At 37.0% G+C, this 23,037-nt stretch overlaps 2 protein-coding genes across 3 annotated transcripts in view; both read right to left on the minus strand.

The window, feature by feature from the left end:
* The window catches only part of LOC133529106 (Fanconi anemia group J protein homolog), a 118,161-nt gene that overhangs the window by 79,748 nt on the left and 15,376 nt on the right, over positions 1 to 23,037 (minus strand). The gene's annotated exons all lie outside the window — the stretch shown is intronic.
* On the minus strand, positions 8,785 to 9,747 carry LOC133529115 (3-oxoacyl-[acyl-carrier-protein] reductase FabG-like). Its single transcript, XM_061866750.1, has one exon. The coding sequence runs from the start codon at positions 9,690 to 9,692 to the stop codon at positions 8,931 to 8,933; it is 762 nt and encodes a 253-aa protein (XP_061722734.1). The 5' UTR covers positions 9,693 to 9,747; the 3' UTR covers positions 8,785 to 8,930.

The raw sequence follows: 23,037 nt of genomic DNA on the forward strand, positions 1-23,037 counted from the left end.
AGGATTTTAAAAAACAAAGTCGCACCATAAGGGATCCTGTTTACCTTTTTGGTACGGAACCCTAATAAAGATTAAAGGTTGCCATACTGTAGTTCGTGGTGGACGGGAACAAGAGAAAGCGCTCGCGGGAGCGACACAGCCGAGAGCTGGCTAATTGCCACTTGAGCGCCAATTACGACGACGATACGCCGAGTTGTAGGGGGCGCTGTGACGAGCGCGGCGGGTTGTTGTATGTCAGAGTGGGATTGAAATAAGAAAAAGCACATTATAAGTATATCAGACACATTAAACACAGAAAACATTAAGATCACGTGGATTCCATACAAGTGTTTTTCTTGCCCCAATATTTCTATTACCCTATCTAACCATGTAAAGACATATCTAACAGTATAATAGTAAATGCGACATATTGCGTATGGCATCAAACCCCGGATCTCGGGTGCTCGGGTGAAGTATCGAGGCCGGCGATGAAGAGTCCCTCCACCGTGACGCGAGGCCTAACAGAAGGTGTCATTACTGCGTATAATAGAAAGTTATATCATACTAGTAAGTTTATATGAAAATACTTCTAACATGAAAAAACAGATTACTGTAACAGTATAACGGTAAATGTAAACAGTTATAACACTACGCCTCGGGCCTCGGCTTAAGTAGCAAGGCCGTCGAAAGTAGAGGTACGTGGATCATACCAGCCTGGCTCGCGAGCCACTCCGCTGTGACGCGAGCGCTCACAAAATATGTCACTAGTGTGTATATTAGCTACCCGCTTCTATAAAAATACTTCTAAAATAAAACATAGTGAACAACAGTATGACTGTAAATTAATCTTACGGGCATGGCACTAAGCCATAGGCCTCGGGTGAAGTGTCGAGGCCGGCGAATGAAGAGTGACGTGCACTTTAGCCTCGCGACTCTCGCGAGTCATTCCGCCGCGGCGCGTGGGCTCACAAAAGATGTCGTTAGTGTGCACACTATTGAACTTGTATTTGGTAACCGTCGTAAAATATAATATAGCCAAAGCAAACGCTTTATTTTTTTTATGATAGAAGGCAAAGGATAGAAGTCAAACGAGCAGACGAATCGCCTGATGGTACACAGTAATACTATGGACAGTAATACTAAAGGTGTTGTAAGTGCGTTGCCGACCTTTAAGATAGGAGCAGTATCCTTTTTTCTTGAAGGTCGTATGGGTCCGAAAGCCTAGTCGATAGTGACCCTGCATACGAAGTAAGGTCCCGGGTTCGAATCCTAGTAAAAGCTTTTATTTGTTTGTTTATCGCAATCTCAAAAGTATTTATATATAAGTATATATTGTATATATCGTCGTCTAAGTACCCACAACACCAGTATTATTGAGCTTATTGTAGGACTTGGTCGAATTTTGTAAAGTTGTCCAATAGGTAATATTTATTTATTTATTCCAAAATGCATCAAGCCATAGAAAGTCGAGGTAGCCTATTGTAAATTTGTGACACATCGGCCACAGTATCCTCAAAAAACAAAAAGCCTAAGCCTGAGGCCAAAACATCCTTTTTTGAAATAAGACATGCCTGTAAGCCTAGAGTAAAAGCACGCGATATCCCCTTCGGAAGACAGCCGCAATAACGAGAATTCCTCCGAAAGAATGAAATACTTGGTATATTGCGTTGAGGGAAGCTTCGATTGGGATCTGCCGGAGGGGCACTATACTGATCGACACGACAAAATATAGGAACTAAAGCTGATGATCAAAGAAAAAGCTTTTGCAATCGGCGAAGTAAAATTAAAGCCAATAAAAATTTTCAAGGGAAAGCGTGTCTAAATTTTCTGAATTTTGAAAAGGTACAGTCAACCAATTTGAATCCTAGGCCACTATAGAACCTTGTCGTTTTATCTACTAGATACTTAACACGCATCACTCAATAAGCACTGTCGTAGAAGTCATTATGGCATGGTTCTATAGTGGCCTAGGAATCAAATTGGTTGACTGTACATAAATATTTCCGATACGTAAGTCTCATATTTGTACGAACGCCATTGGGTGTAATTTATTAAGAGTAAATGATGATGTTGACGCTGGTGATGATGATGCATGGTATTATGTGCTTATCATCAATTTATTTCATTTATATGTATGTTATATCATTTACAATTTCAGTTTTGCGAAAATGGTAATATCAAAGTTTTTTATCCTTCTGGAGATTTCATCACTGCACTAACTGTTCTTAAATGTCAAAAGGAATTTCGTGTCTATTTAGTAGATATATTTTTAAGTACAGTATAAATTAACTGCGACTGTTGGACGTTAGCTCTTACTCCAATTAGTACTTGCCTTTATACTTCTTATATAGTTTATTTATACTGCTTATAGTCATGTCCGTACATTAAATATTCAAACAAAACCGGCCACAAAACGAAACCAAAGGCAATATCACTTTCTCGTATCTTGTTGCATATCCATTTCGTGCTATAGCGTCACAATCGCGACACCGGAGGGTGTGTTACCCACACCCTAACCAGCATACACCCTTCACACGTGCCTTACACTTGGCAAAGTTAATATCAAGTGAAAATAAACTTTACTGTTAAGACATAAGAGACACCAGGAAGTTTTTGGATTGTTGCGGTAAGTTTGTGCTTGTGTACATAGGGCGCGCCCCTACTGTCGCCGTTCAAATATGGCGGCTAACAAGGTTTTTGCGAGCACTCGTGAGCGATTTCGCGCCTAATTTTGGTACGAATGTGATATTTTGATAACGAGCAAGTTTTATTTGCACGTTGGTAAGTTTGGAGGTATTGTGGAAGATTCGAGTTTGGAGATGAGACTGAATGTTTTAGTTGGGGAGTAGAAAAGTTTGTACTTTTGTGGTATGTTCGCGAAATGAGTTTTTGCCAACAGTTTTGAATTTATTTCTGTGAGCTCGGTGACATTTTTTGGTATAATGTTATAGAACTTTATACAGTTTCCCAAGATAAACTTCCTTGTTTTAGCCAGTTTGTAAGATGTTGTTTAAGTTTTCCTGTATTTCGCGTAGCCTTTGGCTTATCAATTCGTTGGGAAATTGTGTAAGATTTTCCTTACAAATATTATTATTTCAAATATATAGCGACGGCAGAGTTAGAATATGTTTTTCCTTAAAAATTATCTCACCCTACCCCAGGTTGTAAATTGAACTAATTGCCATTTTTTGCAAAATGAAAATTTAATCAATATTAGCACCTGACCCCCACAAAATAAGACCATAAGTAATTACACTGTTAAAGTAAGTCAAGTAGACTAACGGTGCCGTCCCTACATTGGTAAGCTACCTTATTCTCCTTACTGCAAACACAGCGGAGCTCAACCTGTTAATTAATGAAGTTATATGGGAGTCCCATTGTAAGTTGGAGTATAAAGTTATTCCTAGAAACACGTGGTCTTAGCAAATTCTAGATTTTTACCATTAACTTTAATATTAGAGACTACATTTTCAGTTGATGAGTTTGCTAGTGAGAACCGGAGAAATGGGTTTAGTCTTCAAAAAGTAATTCATAACGAACAGCAAATGGACTTTTAACGTTCGGAAATGTCGCAATAGACGGTCTAAAGCCAAGCTGGAAAGTAGGCAATAGCTGTAGCACCTGAACCACCACTACTACTACAATGTTTCATTGTTATCATCATCTGTCATTGGTAATCATTGTGATCATCATCTGTTATTGGTGATGGTAAAAGGTCTTTTTTTGAAGTAACTTTTTTCTCAAAAATAAAATTGGGTTATTTATAGGACGAATTAATTGTTTAAATAAAAAGAAACGTCAAAACCATTCAGTTCACGCTCAAGGCGTTTTTAATTTTGTAGCTGTTTATGTTTTTTAGCAAAAACGCTCCTAACTTTAGAGTCGGTTTGAAGCAAACAACAGAAAAACGCCTCATAAAAGTGATAAAAAAAAGTAAAAAAGTTGGGATCGGAAAATACTTACTGAATTGAATAGTGTAAGTTGTGTTTGACTAAAAATACAAGAAACACGTATCTACGCCATAAAAATGAGTTCGTCTAGTGAAGAAAATATAAATGTTCCTGGCAAAAATAAATCGCTTTTTTTTTTCAACAATTGTCCTCACGCCAATATAAATATCAATTTCTATTAAAGTACTTATGCAAATGTTTTCTTATTTCCTCGCTGTAGTCGCTATTATGTAATGCCTCGGCCGGAAACGCTAAAGATGGACTCGTATTATTTGAGGGCCTCCACTAATGTATCGGCCCTCAAACTCACTCTTCTATCTTTGAGTTTTCCGGCCTATGTATGTATGTAGGTCAATTTCTTTGGCACGCCCTACAACCCAAACGGCTGGACGGTTTTTGATATATTTTTTTAATGTTTGTTACTTCCTATTGTCATTTGAGTAGATAGAATACAAAATCCAAGAGTTTGGAAATTTGACTTGTTATTTTTCCTTATACTGCAGGGATACAGCTTAGGGAAGTCCTTCTCCCCAGCTCCGCAGTTACGAGTAGTATATCCGAATGAGCCAGGGATGATATCTCTACCTTAGAGAAGACCGCAGAGTAGGTGTGGACTCTGCAGGCCTAAAATAGATTATTTATATTCCATAATCTTCATAAATAGACTGTTAAACTATGGAGCAATAATTGTCGTAGTCAAGTAATACAGAGCGAACTCTTCCTTTACAGCAATAATTTGTTGAAAACTGGCCAAAATCTAAAAAAGTACGCCAATTCTCTAGAAATGTTATCAATGACCGCTAAACTTTCGACGCTCTTCAAAGCCTGTAAGTAAATCGAACAAAATAAGCACCATTTCAATAATACAGCACAATGAAAGCACCCAACGCTCTACGGATTTATTACTTACAACAAAAACTTACCGAACGGAAGGAGTTGGCCCACCAACCAAAATCCCTAGACCCTCTCAACTTTTACCGTGACACTTCAAGATAAGAGCATTTCAAAACGAGAAAGAACCTTTAAAGTTCGAGTTATATTGGCCGGTTAACAAATAATCGAGGTTCGTTAAAAGAGCATTCTGACAAAACGTTATTAAATCTTATTTCAGTGAGGATGAAGATATAACGAGTCCTGTTGTGTTCATTGTCGGCCGTTTGCCCTTCACTGCATATTATCTGCTATTTTGAACAGATTTGTATGGCTTGTTGGGCCGTGGTGTTTGAAAAAATAATAACCGACACGAGTTTTTGTGAAAGGGGATGTTTTAAGCGTATATCGGAGAATGGTGGCTTGCATTCGATATCTTCGATCGAGAAGAGAACTTGGTTTAATATCAATTGCAAAGGTATTGTTAAATAGAGGGCATTACTAATTTGCCTCTCACAGTCATTCTCTAAATATCGTTTCTCAGTATGTATAATGTTTCGGTGCGATTTTGAAAACATTTTGCGTTGCTTGTAAGAATTTAGTAAAATAGCTCTTAACTTCAGCATTGAGACCTACCCGATTCATCATGTCAGCGAAATCGTAAGTAATTTTAGAGAGCATGTTTACGTATAGTATCAGTGTTTATGTATAGTAAATGTTTACGTTTTTTTAGTTACATTTTTAATAGGTACCTACATGCAACACACTTACAAAACTATCTAAATTCAAATCATTACTTACAGAGATATCTTCTCTATTTTTTGCACAACAAGTAAAAAGCAATTTGAAATCAGATAACAAAATGCCAGCGGTACATTACCGGCGGTCGATTTCACATCAAAACCATGCGACAACCCATATCATTGTCGTGACGACAAACGATTAGCCCCCGGCCATCCAGCAAAATAGGATGAAAATGTCAAAATACAATCTTTCACGACAATCTCTACTTTTGCAAAATTACGATACTCGTAAATCAACCTTTACTTACCCGTAATAAGAGTGAAAAGAAGTGTAAACCATCCGTGTCGCGATTAAAGTGCCAATCATTGACATAAAAGATGTAACACTAGAACTTGTGCCAATATGACGTGTTTTTTGTCAGGATGGCCGAGTCGACAAAAGCATTGAATGACACGGCACGCCATTGTCATTAGCATTGTTAAAATGGAACAGGAAGACGAGAGTTGTGTTGCGTTTTGCGCAAACTTGAGTTTCTTATCTTGTTAAGGTTTGGGGAGTAGAGGAAGGTATAGAGTCGGCGTTTTAGATTTGTTACTGTATCATTTTAGCGGCAATAATTTTGAAGAACTGCCTCACAACAATAAAGTTACGAAAAGAGAGACCTAAGATTTACGATTACATGTTAACGCGGCTGACTAACTTTATTGTGCAACTAGCGACCCGCCCCGGTTTCGAGCGGGTAGTAAAAGCAAGAACCTGCCTAAAGAGATAACCAAGAGGAAAAATATGGTAAATTTGTTAACAATTTGAAAAAATATTTAATAGAAAACTGTTTTTATTCCATACAAGATTATTTTGATTTGTATAAATTTAAAAAATAGTGTGATTATGTACTTTTTTTTTGTGTGTGATTTTGGTTATAGTTTTGCAATACCCTAACAGGGTCTCATGTTGTGCTTTAATTTTGTAAGTTTCACCTGTATTTGTTTGTACCAGCGTGATCGAAATAAATATATGATATGATATGATCTTTTTCCGACATAATTATCAAATATTATCATAGTTCAACCGATTTAACTACACAAAACCTTAACAAATTATACACCTAAACCTTTCACAAGAAACGAGCTATTGAAAGGTGAAAACCGCAGGAAGTCGTTTTTGAGTTTATCGCGAACATACAGGCAGACAGACGCGGCGGGGACTCTATTTTATAATGCATAGGATAGAGCGTTTGAAGGAAGTTGGGCCTAGCCAACTATAATAGTGCTCGCGATAGACAACGTCCATAATATTTACCTATTTAGGGTCGCCATCACAGAAAGCAAAATTGTTACGGTATGCTTGATTTTTTTTAGATAAAAACTTTGGGAAAACCTTGAAAGTTCAAATCAATACACTGTATCAATATTTTTGCAATTTGCATTTATTTTAGTTTACTAAGACTACGCATTTTACGGTTTCACGTGCAATGTAAAATTATCAAAGGAAATGTATTAATTAGACGGAATTCGCGCCATTTAAAATCAATTACGAAACACGGAAAAACAATATGTGCTTCGAATCATTTGAGTGGAAACAAAATAAGTATTACCTGACCCCTACAGAGCGATTCTTCTGTCTATAGGTGCCGGTAATTTTCAAGAAGTTTGCAGGTACCTGTAAGCGGTGTTTCGAGTTTAAATATTACTATTGAATTGTCCATAAAATGAATATTTCCAACAGCTTTAACGCATTCTATCTACTGTTTTTACGATTATTAAATACGTGCCTCCTTTTCTCACCAAAAAATGTTAATATTCTAAAAAGCAAAGAGCCAACAGCGACTCCACAGCTTTTCCACGCGGCGTGTCCTCGAAAAACCTTCCCTGCCTGTCTTACCCACAAATAAATTGGCCTCCAGCCCCCACTTGCCCGAGGGGATTTTCGGATTAAACTTTATTACATCTCAAAAAACTATTCCAGCTCCTTTGTCAGCGATTTGTTGGATTTTGGAGGCATTGTGTTATTTTAAAGTTCTATAGGTATTGGACAACTCTTTGATCGTCCTTTAGAAATTGTGAAGTGATGATAGAGTTAATGTGATTAGTGAGTTTTGTAAAGTTGTGAAAGGTTTAGGAAGTAATGTTTTGTCGTAATATAACATAAGGTAACAAAGGTTTTAGTATATTTGTCTTATTTCGTACCAATGAAATTTAGTGGTATCATTATTGAGAAGGCACTGCGTTGCCTTAGTTGACCGAGCGTTATGGAACGTCTCCGTTTCAGCTTGGGTAAAAATGCTTTCGTCCGAATTTTCAACCGATTCTTGTGAGATTTAGTGAGCAGGTCCGATGATTAATCGTCAATTCAGTTTTACGACTTTTTCTAAATGGTGAAATCATACATTCATTTAGTTTCAATCTATACTCCCGAGGTCTACAGCTCACAGAACCGCTTGTAATATTTTATTATAATACAACTATTAGTTAGAAAAGGCAGGTAATAATTATAAATAACCGGCCAAGAGCATGTCGGGCCACGCTCAGTGTAGGGTTCCGTAGTTACTCTTCCGTCACAATAAGCTAAACTGGAGCTTAAAGTATAGTAAATTGTTAATCAAGGGATGAAACGGTACCTTTCACTCGAGTTAAACAAATAGGCAAATTTGCATAATCAGTACCTAATTAAAGTAAGTCTTTTTACTATGAAGGGAAAACTTTTTGCGATAACTCAAAAACAGCTAAACTGATCATGTCCGCTATAGTTTTCGTTTAATGTCTTTCTTAAGCTCTACTTCCACGATTTTTTTCATATTTTTTGGACCTATGGTTCAAAAGTTAGAGGGGGGGGGACACATTTTTTTTTCTTTCGGAGCGTTTATCTCCGAATATATTCACTTTATCAAAAAATGTTTCTTGAAAACCCCTATTAGTTTTGAAAGACCTTTCCAACGATACCCCACACTCTAGGGTTGAAGCGAAAAAAAAATTTACCCCCACTTTACATGTAGGGGAGGTACCCTAAAAAAAATTTAATTTTTAGATTTTATTGTACGACTTTGTCGGTTTTATTGATTTATATATCCATGCCAAATTTCAGCTTTATAGCACTAACGACCACGGAGCAAAGCCTCGGACAGACAGACAGACAGACAGACAGACAGACAGACAGACAGACAGACAGACAGACAGACAGACAGACAGACGGACATGGCGAAACTATAAGGGTTCCGTTTTATGCCATTTGGCTACGGAACCCTAAAAAACAAGTGATGTTTTTATTTACTAGTTATTACTGTTTCTATTAGTTACATTTTTGCTGATTTTGACTTCAAGGAAGTATGTTAAGGATAAAATTATACAAAAAAGAAAAAAAAATCTCGCCCTTTGTATGGGTATACAACATTCATTTTAAAAGGTATCCATTATCAATTACGTAGGTTGAACCAGTAATGCTCCTCGCCTTATCACTCGCCAAGAATAAAATCACGCGTCCAATCTCATCGTCTTTAGCTATATACCCTAATGCAGTATAGCCTGCCAGGCTTTCCTTTAAGTCATCGGCGTTGCCGAGCTGGTTGTTGGTTATAAATTCGTTCTCCACCGGCCCGGGGTTCACAGAATTTACCCTGACGCCTGAAGGCGCTAGTTCTAGGGCAGCGCAACGCGTGAAGTGCCCCAACGCCGCCTTTGACACGGCATAGAACATAAGCATAGGTATCTTGTTGGTCGTCAGTTCTGCTACACTGGATATGTTGACCACATTTCCCTTAGTCTGGATCAGATAAGGCGCTGCAAGGCTGGTCAGTTGAATCACAGCTCTTACGTTGGTCTTCATCACATCGTCGTATGCTTGTAACGCCTTGCCATCCAGTAAGCATCCCTGTGAAGCCATTCCGGCGTTGTTAACAAGTACATCGAATTTTCCGAAATGTTTTATAGTTTTCGGGATGACGGTGGCGGTGTCAGCCTCGTTGGATAAGTCGGCTTGTATGGCGAGGGCTTTCCTACCGAGTGCCTCGACGTTTTTGGCGACGGCAGCGAGCTTGGCCTGCGTGCGCGCCACGAGCGCCACGTCGGCGCCCTCCTTGGCGAACATCAGCGCCGTCGCCGCGCCGATGCCCGAGCTTGCTCCGGTCACTATCACTACTTTGTTAGCAAAACTCATGATTCCTTATGCGCGACTGTACCTCAGTAAAACACTGCTAAGACTGGTACATCGCCACTACCAGGCTGTCCTGCGAATCATTGTATAAAATTACATAATTGCACTCAATTACTTTAACAACCACATAGGTAGCCTCATTAAGAGGAATTCCTAGTTGCGATTTTTCCATACAAACGCTCTCGACTGATTCCTCCCTGGATTTTTAACCTAGAGCAGTGATTTTTTCAAATAAGATCAATATCATCAATATCTGTGCCGCTATGTTTTGCTTTTTTGGATTATTTTATTTTGAAGAAAGATACAGCGCCTCGAAAATCGCAAAAACGGCTAAATTGAATTGGCTGTAAAAAAAGGCATAGTATACAAATATGACAAAAAATATCCAAAAAATCAAAACATAGCGGCATAGATTATTTCTTCCTCTTGCAATTTCCAAAATTTCATAATGATTAGTTGCGTTTTGGAGGAGGAAACAGTCGAGAGCGAAACCTCGATTTTTGAGTTTTTTGCGAGTGAATTTCGGTCCGAGCTGCAGTTGTCCTTATCGCACGAATTGGAGGCGGAGACAGTTTCTAAATATACGTACACAGAAGAAATAGTGATGGGCATAACATCCTTATTAGGGATTGCAGAACCGGTACTGTTTTAAAGAACCGGGATTTCCCGGTACTTTCGGAACTGGTCTAATTATTTCATTATTTTCAATAAAACGACAGCATTTTGCGATTTGACCACCTTTCGTATTATAATTTAATAATCACATTTTCTTTTATTACGTAGTAGGCAATTTTTTTTAGAAATATAGTATTTTACATTGCTCACACTTGTGCGTCACAAGTAAAAGATTAACTACTTTGATGTTTGCCACTAGATAGCAAATTTAATGAAATTACATTGACGAGGGGATTTATATATAAGTATCGCAGTCGTATTGTATAATCCGCCGTATTACATTACGGCTAGCCGATATCAAAATAAGGGCCATTTTGAAATGCGGCGGTTCAATGATTAAGGTATGTTGGGTAAATACCGGATGCGGGTGAAGAACGTAGGACATTCATTTCCCCCTAATTTGGTTTTATTTTTTAATGTTGGCATCATTGTGTAAGACGCCATTTCATTGCGTCTCGACTGTCAGTGTCCCCGCGTCGCTCAGGGAGTCGGGCTTGTGTTATGTGCAATCACAGAGAGCAAGGTAAATTTCGCGAATTCTTCCTTCTATCCGATCTTCGCTCTGTAATTTATTTTGCGTATTGTGATGAAACTGTGTTTGTTTTTGTAATTGTGTTAACAGGTAAAGATCGGACCAGAAACAATCAGATCTTTACCTATTTAAAAAACAGCAGTGATTATCAAACTTTAAATTTTCTTCAATTTACCTATTGACCTTAATTATCACATTTATTGTTTTCTTGATCACACTTTCATACCATTATTTTTATCCAGTACCACTACCAGCGCGACGGTTACTGACAATGTAATTTTTTTAATTTCCGCAACCCAAAGGTTGCCTTTTAGCGATAAGACCGCATGTTGTTTACCTGTGCTTATGTGTATGTTTTCTTTTGTATTGTTTTCTTTTATTGAGGTGTGCAATAAAGAGTATTTATATTGTATAGGGATGATGATACATGTTGAAATTTATAACAAAATCGAGTAAAATAGATAGCAAATGAGCAATTTTTCGCAATAAAGTACCTATACAAACGGATGCATATGTAGATGTGCACGCATACATACATTGCTAGTTTCGGATACAAAATAGAAATAGGGCTTCGAAATTAGTTTCCTTAACATGCTTCAAGAGGGCTCTCTTTTCCTATATATTTACTTTACTCTTTACATACGATCCTTACATTTTATCAAAAAAAAATTGTATATCAACTATATATATATATATATATATATATATACATAATTGCAAAATTAAACCAACAAAATCGCAATTTTAATTATTTTCCATACTTCAAGATGGGCTCTCAGTGACCTTGACCTTTTTAAAGAACTACTTAGTCTTTTTGATTTCTAAGTTTGATTCTTATTTTTTTGGCGCCCTTCATTAAAAATGATTGGGCCCGATTATTTTTTATTTTGATTTTTGTCCCTCCTACTTAAGTACTTAATATCTTCCAGTACATTCCATTCAATAAACAATACATTTACACTTTCCCTAAACCTGTACAGTTCACGAAATCTTAAATTGTCAAAACTTCGTAACGTATCTATTATTTTAGTGGTTTTTTTTTATTACTTCGGGTAAACCTTACAATAAGAGGTTTCTTAGCACATTGTTTACTTATCAAATTGCCTTATGACATAGGTATCAAAGTTTGAGAGCCACAATTTTACCAATTTTTGTATCAGGGTTAAGATCGGATACAAAAGGGTAGACACCGGACCTATTTCTTTGTGATACCTTATTCTCTTTCCATTAGAAGCAACTTTTTTTCACCATCCAATGTTCTCCCTTGATGGCAAAACACTCGTTACCCTAAAAAAAAGTATGTCTCATCTTTACACAGGTACAAAACTAAAACCGTTCTATATTGAAGATTACCAAAATTCAGGCCGAATCTACGGTTATTATTTAACGATTCGCTACGTACTTCAAGAATCTGTCACGTGTTGAGATCTCGAAAAAACATTTTTTCACGAGTTCTCTCAATTGGTCCCAAAATTGTCCCGCATTATCCCAACATACTTTACCCAGATTGTCATTGCGATACGTTCTTCAATAAGGCGGCCCAAGTTTAGCCCCATCGTACTACAAGTTAAATAGATTGTAGTTTAACCATAGGTATATTTATACCTACTTACAAAATTTCACAACACACCATGATCACTCCCAACTTACTGATACGGATAGGTACAGTCAAGTGTAAAAATATGGGTGTACACATCTTACTCAAAAATATGTCCCATAGCACCTTATTCCAGTGTAATAAGAGCGTAGTACCATATTTATGAGACGATTCTTTCGATACATATTTTTGCACTTGACTGTACGACAACAACCGAAGCTGAGACATCATTCTTTTTTGCAGTTTTTACCTATATGGTAATTAATATCAATCAATCAATCATTTATTATTTCGTCATCATAGGTGTAAAATACATTTAGTACAGGTGATAGGGTATTTGGTATAAGGGTGTAATAGATACAGTATAATATAAAAATGAAAAACAATATTACGTGGTAACAACAAAAACAACTTGCGTCGGGCAGCGCAGAATAAATTCCGTCTGGCTCGCGGGCGATGTCGACGGAACGGCGCGCAATGAGCAAGCGCACGAGTCTCGCGTCTGTGTGCGCGCACTCACACTTAGATAGCACCGGCTCCCGCCCACCGCAGCGCGACAGAAACATAGCCTCAGAAATTCGAGATTTGAAAAGTTGCTCAGCTAGGAATTGCTCTTAATAGCACGTTGGCGAGTAGACGCAAACAGACACTGATACAAAACATAGACAACGAAGCAAAATTACATGCTTTATTGGCTATGGATACAGGTTAGGTTATAATAAGGTCACAGAGTTATATTACTATAAAAATATGACGATTTAATGACTCTCATTGAAGTTTGCTTAGACGGACTTTATGAGTCTTATTCGCAAGTTTCGCAACGTATTATATCTTTACTCACCAATTTCGATTAACTATAGTTTGCTACAAAGAAATGTAACGGAAAGTTGCATACAATTTCAAAAAATTGAATTAAGAGTGACACAACGGCTAATTTCAAGATTGAGTACAACAAATAATATAATTTCTCAAAGGTTAACTGGAAGAGTATGTACTAATGATGTGCATTTTTTCCTGTTTTAGGTTATTTTTTTTACAATAAAGTGTTTTACTACTAATAATTACAAGAAACAGCAGCCTAAACTGTTGCTTCTCGTAATTATTACTTATGAGCTAAACAGAAAAAAATGGTCGTGTGTCGCGCATTCTAGCATTCAATCTACATAATTACCGCCAAAGCCCGTAATTAGCATTATACAAAAAGAAAACTTATCACAAACTCGTCGGATCGCACAACAATTCTAAGTGCCCCTCTAAATCCTTTGTGAATTCGGCAATCTGGCGTATCAATGGCGCTACCCTATGTGCTTATTAATTACAAAGCATCCGACAACCCTGAGCCTAACACTGCTTTTAACTACGCATACGCACACGTTTAATAAATAGAACACCTAGTTATTGCAAAAATAACCTCGAAGACATGGTAATAAAGTCGACTTTTAAATATCAGCGTTACGCAAATTAGCATATGAAAGCGAATCTTTGGAATTTAGAAACGAGCTATTTTGAATTCTAAGTTCATTGTGATAAGGTTTAAACTGGATTGGGGGGTGGGAATAGCCAGGGGTGTGAATTAAAATATTGTAAAAGGGACAAAAGGGGAATGTCACATGAACGCTTAGTGTCACCCTCGCATGTCTTTGAAGTCCATGTAAAATGGGTGGATATTATTTATTTAGGAACACAAATACGTTTGGGGCGTTGTCGCATGTTGTGATGCACGTCACATCCACAATGACAAAGTGCCTTGGGATTTATAAATAAATAAGCCTTTGTAATGGCTGACAATGACATGGGTACTTGATGGTGCTAGAAAATGTGTAATTGAAATTACTACCCCTTGAGAACCGTGAAGTTATAATCCTGCTTATGCTTTGTTAAGAGAATGTATTTTTTGTTATGGTATAACAGCGCAACAGTTGAACGAGGTCATTGTAGAAAAAGTTACTAGAAAAAGGTTCCAAGATTGCTACTCATATTTTGGCAACCGAATTTTGATCTAAAAAAGCGGCCAAGTGCGAGTCGGACTCGCCCATGAAGGGTTCCGTACCATTTATGACGTATTAAAAAAAACTACTTACTAGATCTGGTTCAAACCAATTTTCGGTGGAAGTTTGCATGGCAATGTATATCATATATTTTTTTTAGATTTTTCATTCTGTTATTTTAGAAGTTACGGGGGGGGGGGGGGGACACACTTTTTACCACTTTGGAAGTGTCTCTCGCGCAAACTATTCAGTTTAGAAAAAATGATATTAGAAACCTCAATATCATTTTTAAAGACCTATCCACCCCACACGTATGGGTTTGATGAAAAAAGATTTTTTGAGTTTCAGTTCTAAGTATGGGGAACCCCCAAAATTTATTGTTTTTTTTTCTATTTTTGTGTAAACATCATAATGCGGTTCATAGAATACATCTACTTACCAAGTTTGAACAGTATAGCTTTTATAGTTTCGGAATAAAGTGGCTGTGACAGAATCGGACAGACAGACGGACATGACGAATCTATAAGGGTTCCGTTTTTTGCCATTTGGCTACGGAACCCTAAAAATCGGGCAAGAGCATTGTCAGGCCATGCTCAGTGTAGGGTTTCGTAGTTACCATTCTGTTAAAATAGACCAAACAGTAAGTACATACTCGTATCATGTACATGATATGAGTACATTACAAGCATAAGGGAGTAGGTACCTTTACAGCGCTTTGTACGTCTTTTTACTGAGAAGAGATTTGCAATAACTCAAAAACGACTAGACCGATCATGTCCGCTATAGTTTTTATTGGAAGTATTTATTAAGCTTTGGTTTCACATTTTTTTTCTTATTTTTTGGACTCATGGTTCAAAAGTTAGAGGGGTGGGACACATATTTTATTTCTTTCGGAGTGATTATTTCCAAAAATATTAACTTTATTAATGTTGGTCTTTGGAGACCCTCATTCATTTTGAAAGACCTATCCAATGATACCCCACACTATTGCGTCAAAGCAAAAAGAAAAATAAGTGTATATGGTAGGTGTCCCTAAAAAATTTTTTTAAAGATTTTATTTTACCGTCTATCGCAATTATTTATGTGTCCATGCAAAATTGAAGCTTTCTAGCACTGACGATTACGGAGCAAATTAAGCCTCGGACGGACGGACAGACGGACATAGCGAAACTATAAGGGTTTCTAGGTGACTAGGAAACCCTAAAAAGGGGTACGATTTTTCAAAAACTATGCAGGCTGAACGCATGGTACCTTAGGGCCACCCCGAGTAGATATCGCATTTAATTGACCCTGGCCATAATCGCCACCCACACTAGCGGCTTTTGAGCGTCTGCGTTTTAGTCAACTCAATTGCTTCTGCTCTACGCAACGTTGGCGTAACTGAGGGCCTACCGCGAACCACGCTCTACATGTTGGCTCCATGTCACAATTACGTATAAATTTACAAGTGCGACAGAGAGGCAACACGTCAAACGTGGTTCGCGGTAGGCCTTCTGCACAGCGACGTAATTTTCCATACCGCTGACTAGACGTCGACGCACAAGTTATGGCCATTATGGCCAGGGCCAATGAAATGCAACATCCACTCGGGTTGGACTACTTTGAAAGGCACTATTATTTCAATAAGACTTTATATTTCAATCGACAGTGATATTCTTGACTTGAAAACAAGACAAATACGTGATTTATAATGAAATAAAATGTTTACTCAGATCTACTTGATAGGAGCCTGTTGTAATAAAAAATAAATTGTCACAATGATATTAAATATGTAATTACAATCACAATGGTATTGCATTAGTTTCCAAACAAACCCACGGTTGTCTGTTGAGCGCCTTGCAGCCGTGCGTTTCTTTCTCCCCTTTTAATTTGAAAGCTTGCAGTCCTTATATCGCAAAGTAGTTCACCCACCCTCCGTTAGATGGCGCAAAATTCAAAGAGGAATGGTGTACACTAACTGCAGTAGGTGGTTCAATGTTCAAGGTATAGATGGCGCGGATTTACAATTATGTTTTTTCACTTGAATACTGTATATTATTACTGGAGTCTATTAATTAATTTGAATTTTTTTTACCACACAAGCTCGTAAAGGCTCTCTTGATTGTTCAAAAACTGACGAGAAAGTTGACTTTCATCCGCAAGAGTGGCAAAGTAGTTTGATGAAATTTTTGAGTTGTCGTAGTAGATTTTTAATGATAAAATATTTAATAACGGTCATTGGACTTGGTTTGATTTTGTTTGATGTTTTCCAGTTTTTATTTTTACTTACGTGTTAAAAGTAACTAAAATCGTGTACTTGAAAAATGTTTGACTCTACATTTTGAACAATACTAATCTACTGCGTTTATCTAGGCGCAGCGAGATTAGGCGGAGTAACGGTTGATTTTATGTTCAAAATACAAGAGTCCGCAGCAAGCTCGGTGCTCGATACAAACGTAGTTACGCTCTCATTTTCAAAACGATTAGCTAGATTCCTTGAAGATTTGTATTTACAATAAGATAATGTATATCTAGTCCTGTAATTTTCCTGTAATGTAACTTCAGATACTATATACAAAAAACAGCAAACTTATTTTTTTCATATAAAACTTGTTTTTGCTCTATTTTGTTTGTTTTATAAGCTGGAGCTATATAAACTAATTACAGGCATAGATATACCTGATGTTATTGTAAGTGCAAAGTTTCATTGCAATCCAACACGTAGTTTTAAAACTCCATTGGATGGAAAGGTGAAAATGGTGCTTTTGGTTCATCACCATTGGTCCAGTACCTGCGGTATTTCCGGACCGATACGACCTTCAAACCTTCAAGAAAAGAGCGTACTCCCATCTTAAAGGCCGGCAACGCACTTACAACCCCTCTGGTGTTGCAGGTGTCCATGGGCGGCGGTAATCGCTTACCATCAGGTGATCCGTTTGCTCGTTTGCCTCCTCTACCATAAACAAAAAAAAAAGTGGCTGTGACATAATCGGACAGACAGACGGACATGACGAATCTATAAGGGTTCCGTTTTTTGCCATTTGGCTACGGAACCCTAAAAATGGTGAAATTCGGCCGCGCTTGCTGCGAACTCTTAAGAGTCACATGAACCCGCCGCCAAAAAGCCGCTCGCATAAAATTGAGACGCTTGCTTATTATAAAACCACTAAAAAGTGTTATACAAAGAAATTAAAGCAAGCAGAAGTGTTAAGTGTTGTATGCAAAAATTATAGTTCCTCTAACTTATTTGTATTACAATTTCTAGAAAGAAAAATTAGTACCAGACATTGATGTTAGTTGAATGTTTATGTCAAATGTCGTTATTTCAGAATCAAGGCCCCAACATTGTCTATTCTCAATACAGTATTGAATACTCAAGCCGCAGCCATTTTGGTGGTCACACTGTGGTGTATGTGTGCGTAAAAATAGTTTTTAGGGATGTGGACTGGTCGATTTTAATCATGTTGTATATCGATAAGCGCTACACATCGGAACGGGATAGTCAAGCTTACATATCTTCACTAAATAAACTAAAATAGAAATATTAGAAATGCTAATGGATAATAAATATTTTACAATACATATAATAATTGTCGCGGAAAACATATTTTAGTAGCTATTTATATAGTGTAATTAAAAAATCCGAACTTTCCCTTGGGTTAGACTTAAAATCGTGACTTAATAACCATGACAAAGAATAAAAGCGTTTTTTATTAATTTTAGGTATAGATTAACTTTTTAAGTACAATTATAATTGCACGAAATGTATCGAAATTTCGTACAATTATAATTGTACAACTATCGAGTTTATCGATATTATTTAATCGACATGGCTACAGTATCTGGTTATACATTGTTAATTTTACATAAAAATGTGGGTGTGTGTGTGTGTGTAGCGACGGTGACAGCTGGCTTTAACTTAATCTTTTGAATCTTATATCTATGTTCAGTACCCCTAGTGTAAATATTTTCGATAGCGAAACGTGACGTACGCGTTTGCGTTAAGTGTCATTTTGTATGAGATTTTTGACTTTCCAAAACGTCCCGCTTGGCGCGCTGTTCAAAAACCCATACAAAATGAGACGTAACGCAAACGCGTACGTCATGTTTCAATATCGACTAAATTTACACTAGGGGTACTGAATGTCGTTTTGAAATGAGAAACTTCGATTATATGGCAGCGGTTACTCTTAAGATATTAACAAGTATCCACGAGATCACTTACGCTGTCGTTGTGGTTTATTTTGGTGTGCTTGATTGAGTAAGATGCGTAACATCAAAGACAAATTCGTGCTCCATACATTTTGCGGTAACTCTGATTGTCAAAAGTTGACAATTCAGTGATTGCAAAACATATGGCGCAGTGCAGTGCCATCTATTTTGGATTTCAATCTAAGGGCCACATTTTTTTCTTAGACTTAACCTCTCTATTACAACGAATTCTCTTTGCTGCATACTTAATAATCTCTTCATAAAGATTCGACGACCGGTCTGGCCTAGTGGTTAGTGACCCTGCCTATGAAGCCGATGATCCCGGGTTGAAATCCTGATGGTAAGGGCATTTATTTGCGTGATGAACACGGATGCTTGTTTCGGACTCATGTTTGTTTTCTAGGTATTTAAGTATATATATAAATATCGTTGTATAAGTACTTACAGTCAAGTGTTAAAATATGGGTGTACACATCTTACTCAAAAATATGTCCCATAGTATCTTATTCCAGTGCAATAAGAGCGTATTTAGTACCATATTTATGAGACGATTCTTTCGATACATATTTTTGCACTTGACTGTTTGCACAAGTCTTAATTTGTATAATAATGACCTTTTAATGTACCTACTCGTGGAGCATTCCATGAAAGCGGTACGTTTTTCATCTAGTCTTTTTAACAAAATCCATTAATTCCATTATTTAACACTTTCAGTGCCAAGTGCCTCATTTCCAATACAAACTGAACCCACCTAGCGAGTTCTTGGCAGTAGGCCACCGCCAGTGACTGCAATGCCTAATTGTACCTCAAAGTATTGGCGTAAATATGAGCAATATGAGTACGAGTCGCTTACGTAACGTTTGCTTAGTACTTATAGTACCTATAGTAAAAGTAAGTTATAAAGTTTTTAAAAACACACGCTGCTTTAAGATGATATTAATTATACACGATAAAATGACAAGCCAAGAGAGTACCAGTAGGGCTATGATGGTCGACTCTTTATCATTTGTCACCATGCCTGTCACGTTCTAACACGTATGTAAGCGCGAAAGTGACGGGCATAGTGACAAATGATAATAATGGAACCATGTTGCCACGGCAGGCTTGGAAAGTAAAAAAAATAGTGCAAGTGTCGATTACGTAATGGTGGAATGCTCATCAGTATGTCTGATTGTCCGATTCCAGTAAAAAAAAGTTTTATGTGTGAAATACAGTACCCCTAGTGTAAATAAATTCGATTTCCAAACGTGACGTACGCGTTTGCGTTTAGTCTCATTTTGTATTGGATTTCGAAAGAGCGCGCCAAGCGGGACGTTTTGGAACCTCAAAATCCTATACAAAATGAGACTTAACGCAAACGCGTTCGTCACGTTATGATGTCGATCAAAGTTACACTAGGGGTACAGGTTTGTCTATAGAGCGAAGTTCATCTTATACCTTTGAACGAGCAATTCTTGTATATATGTTTATATATTTCGGGGATCTCGGAAACGGCTCTATTTCGATGAAATTTGCTATATGGGGGTTTTCGGGCGCGAAAAATCAATTTAGCTCTTAGCAGGTCTTATGTCTGGGTAACGCTCATTTTTGAGTTTCCCAGATATTCGTATTAATGTAAAAGCACCTAAAGGGGTCCATTGATTACCCAGTTCACCGGACGATATCTGATGACAATCGCGAATAACTGACAGGCCGATATACAAAATATACCGAGCTATATCGCAAGGCATTTAAGATACCTTGCAATAAAATGTCGTAAGATACCAAAATATATATTATAACTTCGTGTGTGGACTTTGTCAATTAGTATGCAAAATATATCGTAAGATGCCTCGCTATAAGATATCTTTAGGTATATTATCGCTCCGTCTGTGACGTGCTTTACGCCTGCTTCTATTAATTATTTGAAGGGTCACGTGTTAATCGAAGATTTGTGGCTTCAATGATCGTTGAGACACTCCAAACTCCAATGACAACACGTCTCTTGTCATTAGAGGTAGGTAACGATTATTTTTATCTTATTATTTAAGTACCTACGTGATATTTTTTATACGGAATATTTTGTCGTATGTTGTCTTAAACACAGCGCCGGCAATATTAATAGATCCATAGTATAACTAACAAAGAAAAATAGAATACCAATAAAACAACTCTATCGCTGTATTTATCGCTTTATTTGCTTGCGTTCCAATAAGGCATATTACTTTAGTTCCGCTACTGAACAACAGATGGCGCTCGTATGCAGTTCACTAGAAGCTTTGATTTCTTAGTTGAAATGTTTTAAGTATTACTTTACATTCAAAATTTCAAAACATTTCTTAATATCATGTTTATTTAATTAATAATGAAACACAAGTAAAATATAATAAAGTAAAAACGTAAACTAAAAAGTTATTTTACAGTAGCCTGCTAAACCTCAGACGCTGATTAAGATATGAAGTTATATAATAATATAACTGTTTTTTTTTCTTAAAATGTATTGTTTTATTTTTGTATATACAATAAATAAGGTGGGCCTTACACGGGTCTGGTACATGGGCCAGAATTTCAAATATTTCAATACGTATTCAAGTATCAATAACAGTGTTATTTTTGGTTGTGTTTGAGTGTTTTATTCAATTTATAAAAATGTCTTAGAACTATAACATTCAAATAATAGTCACGCCTGAACGAAGATAATTGAGTTCATTTTACGGTACCTAATCGTGCACAGTCTACCTAGTTCAAGCGCGATTATTCTTGTCTCGAAAACTACGAGTAACAAACTGTTACTAAGCCACGATTCAATACAAAAGAAACAGAAATAAACAGGGTTAACTCATAAATCACTGATCAGTAATATTCTTCCCATACCCCACCAAATTTGCATTAACGACCACCCCGAGGCCAATTTAAAATAAAAACGACAACAAAAAACCAAAAGACAATACTAATTCTTTCGTAAAACAGCTATCTGAATCGAGTCACGAACTGTCTAAAAGCCCATCACATTAATACATTGACGTGCTCAAAACTGTAAAATTACCATTCCAAATATGATTGTAGAAAAAAAAAACCGTTTAAAAAAGACAAATAGGATCATGGCGATGGACGATTATAGCGTAAGCGCCGCCGCGCACGAACGGTGCTATAAATGTTGCTATCTATTAGAAAAAAAAACTTCCGTTTTTATCTATGGCGGTGACATGGCTATGAATAAATACAACGGGTTGCACTCCGGGAGTGCCGGCAGAAGTGAAAACTTGAATATTGACGTTGTGCATTTTTGATATTTGGGAATGGTTAGGGACTAATTTTGCACGAATTCCTTTAATTATCAGTATAAAAGTACAAAATACAATATTCATTTAGTGCGCTATCGTACACAAACATGACCATTTATATTACATTAAAAATGTAACATTTCAGAACTATTACAATGATTTAACATTAAAAAGTTTATCTCTCAGAAAAATCAACTTTCATCCATAATTTCAACGACTCTACCTACTGGCTTCAATGATTTCTAACAGTTATTCGATCAGGTCACGTGTCCGTCTTACGAATTTTCAATCTGTCTAATCTGTCGGTCACGTGACCTGTGCAAAAAGTGCACAACGCTGCTAAAGAAGATTTCACTTCAAAAATGAACATACGTAAATTGAATTTTATGTTTTAACACTTCCTGGATATAAAGCATTGCTCTCGGATGGCATGATGCATGATGTTATTCGTAGTTACTATTTCATATCGTTCCAAAGTACGATTACCTACTTTGCAATTTTTGTCACCGGTCTAAAAAGTTCGGCGGCAATTTGAAATTCGAATCGTAACAAATCTCCTGGCTGGTAAGGAGACATCGATACAAACAGTATAGAGTATTGATAGTTCAAAAACAAAACACAGTCAGACCAAGGCAAACTTAACGGAAAGTTGATCACGCGACACCAAGACTTATTTACGACACAACCAATAGGTTTAAAACGAATTTAACTGCTCAGTTTCACTTTATAGAATCAGTATTCGGATCAGGCACACGCGATTATTGTTGTAAGACGGTGTCACATTGAATTTATCGTTATTATACCTAAATTCTGTTTCATGCACGCCATTTATAACCGAAATAACGTTGTATTTTTATTGCCAGTTAGCCCAATAATACCTTCAAATACTGAAAGGCAAATCGGTTTACATTTTTTATAGGTGCACGATTAAATAAAAAATAAGTAGAATCTACATTAGAATTTTGCCGTTTTCGAGAACGTTCTCCGTTTTGTATAAGAAATATTCTTGAGCGAGTACGTTTCCCATACAAAACGGGGAACTTTTTCAGAAACGGCACAACCCTAACCTAAAACAAATCTAATTGTAAAGCGTAGATTACAA

Source organism: Cydia pomonella, chromosome 20, assembly GCF_033807575.1.
Source record: "Cydia pomonella isolate Wapato2018A chromosome 20, ilCydPomo1, whole genome shotgun sequence".
NCBI classification, from domain to species: domain Eukaryota; kingdom Metazoa; phylum Arthropoda; class Insecta; order Lepidoptera; family Tortricidae; genus Cydia; species Cydia pomonella.

Excerpts from the sequence above, each read along its gene's own strand:
- LOC133529115 (XM_061866750.1), bottom strand. The coding sequence starts at position 9,692 with ATGAGTTTTGCTAACAAAGTAGTGATAGTGACCGGAGCAAGCTCGGGC.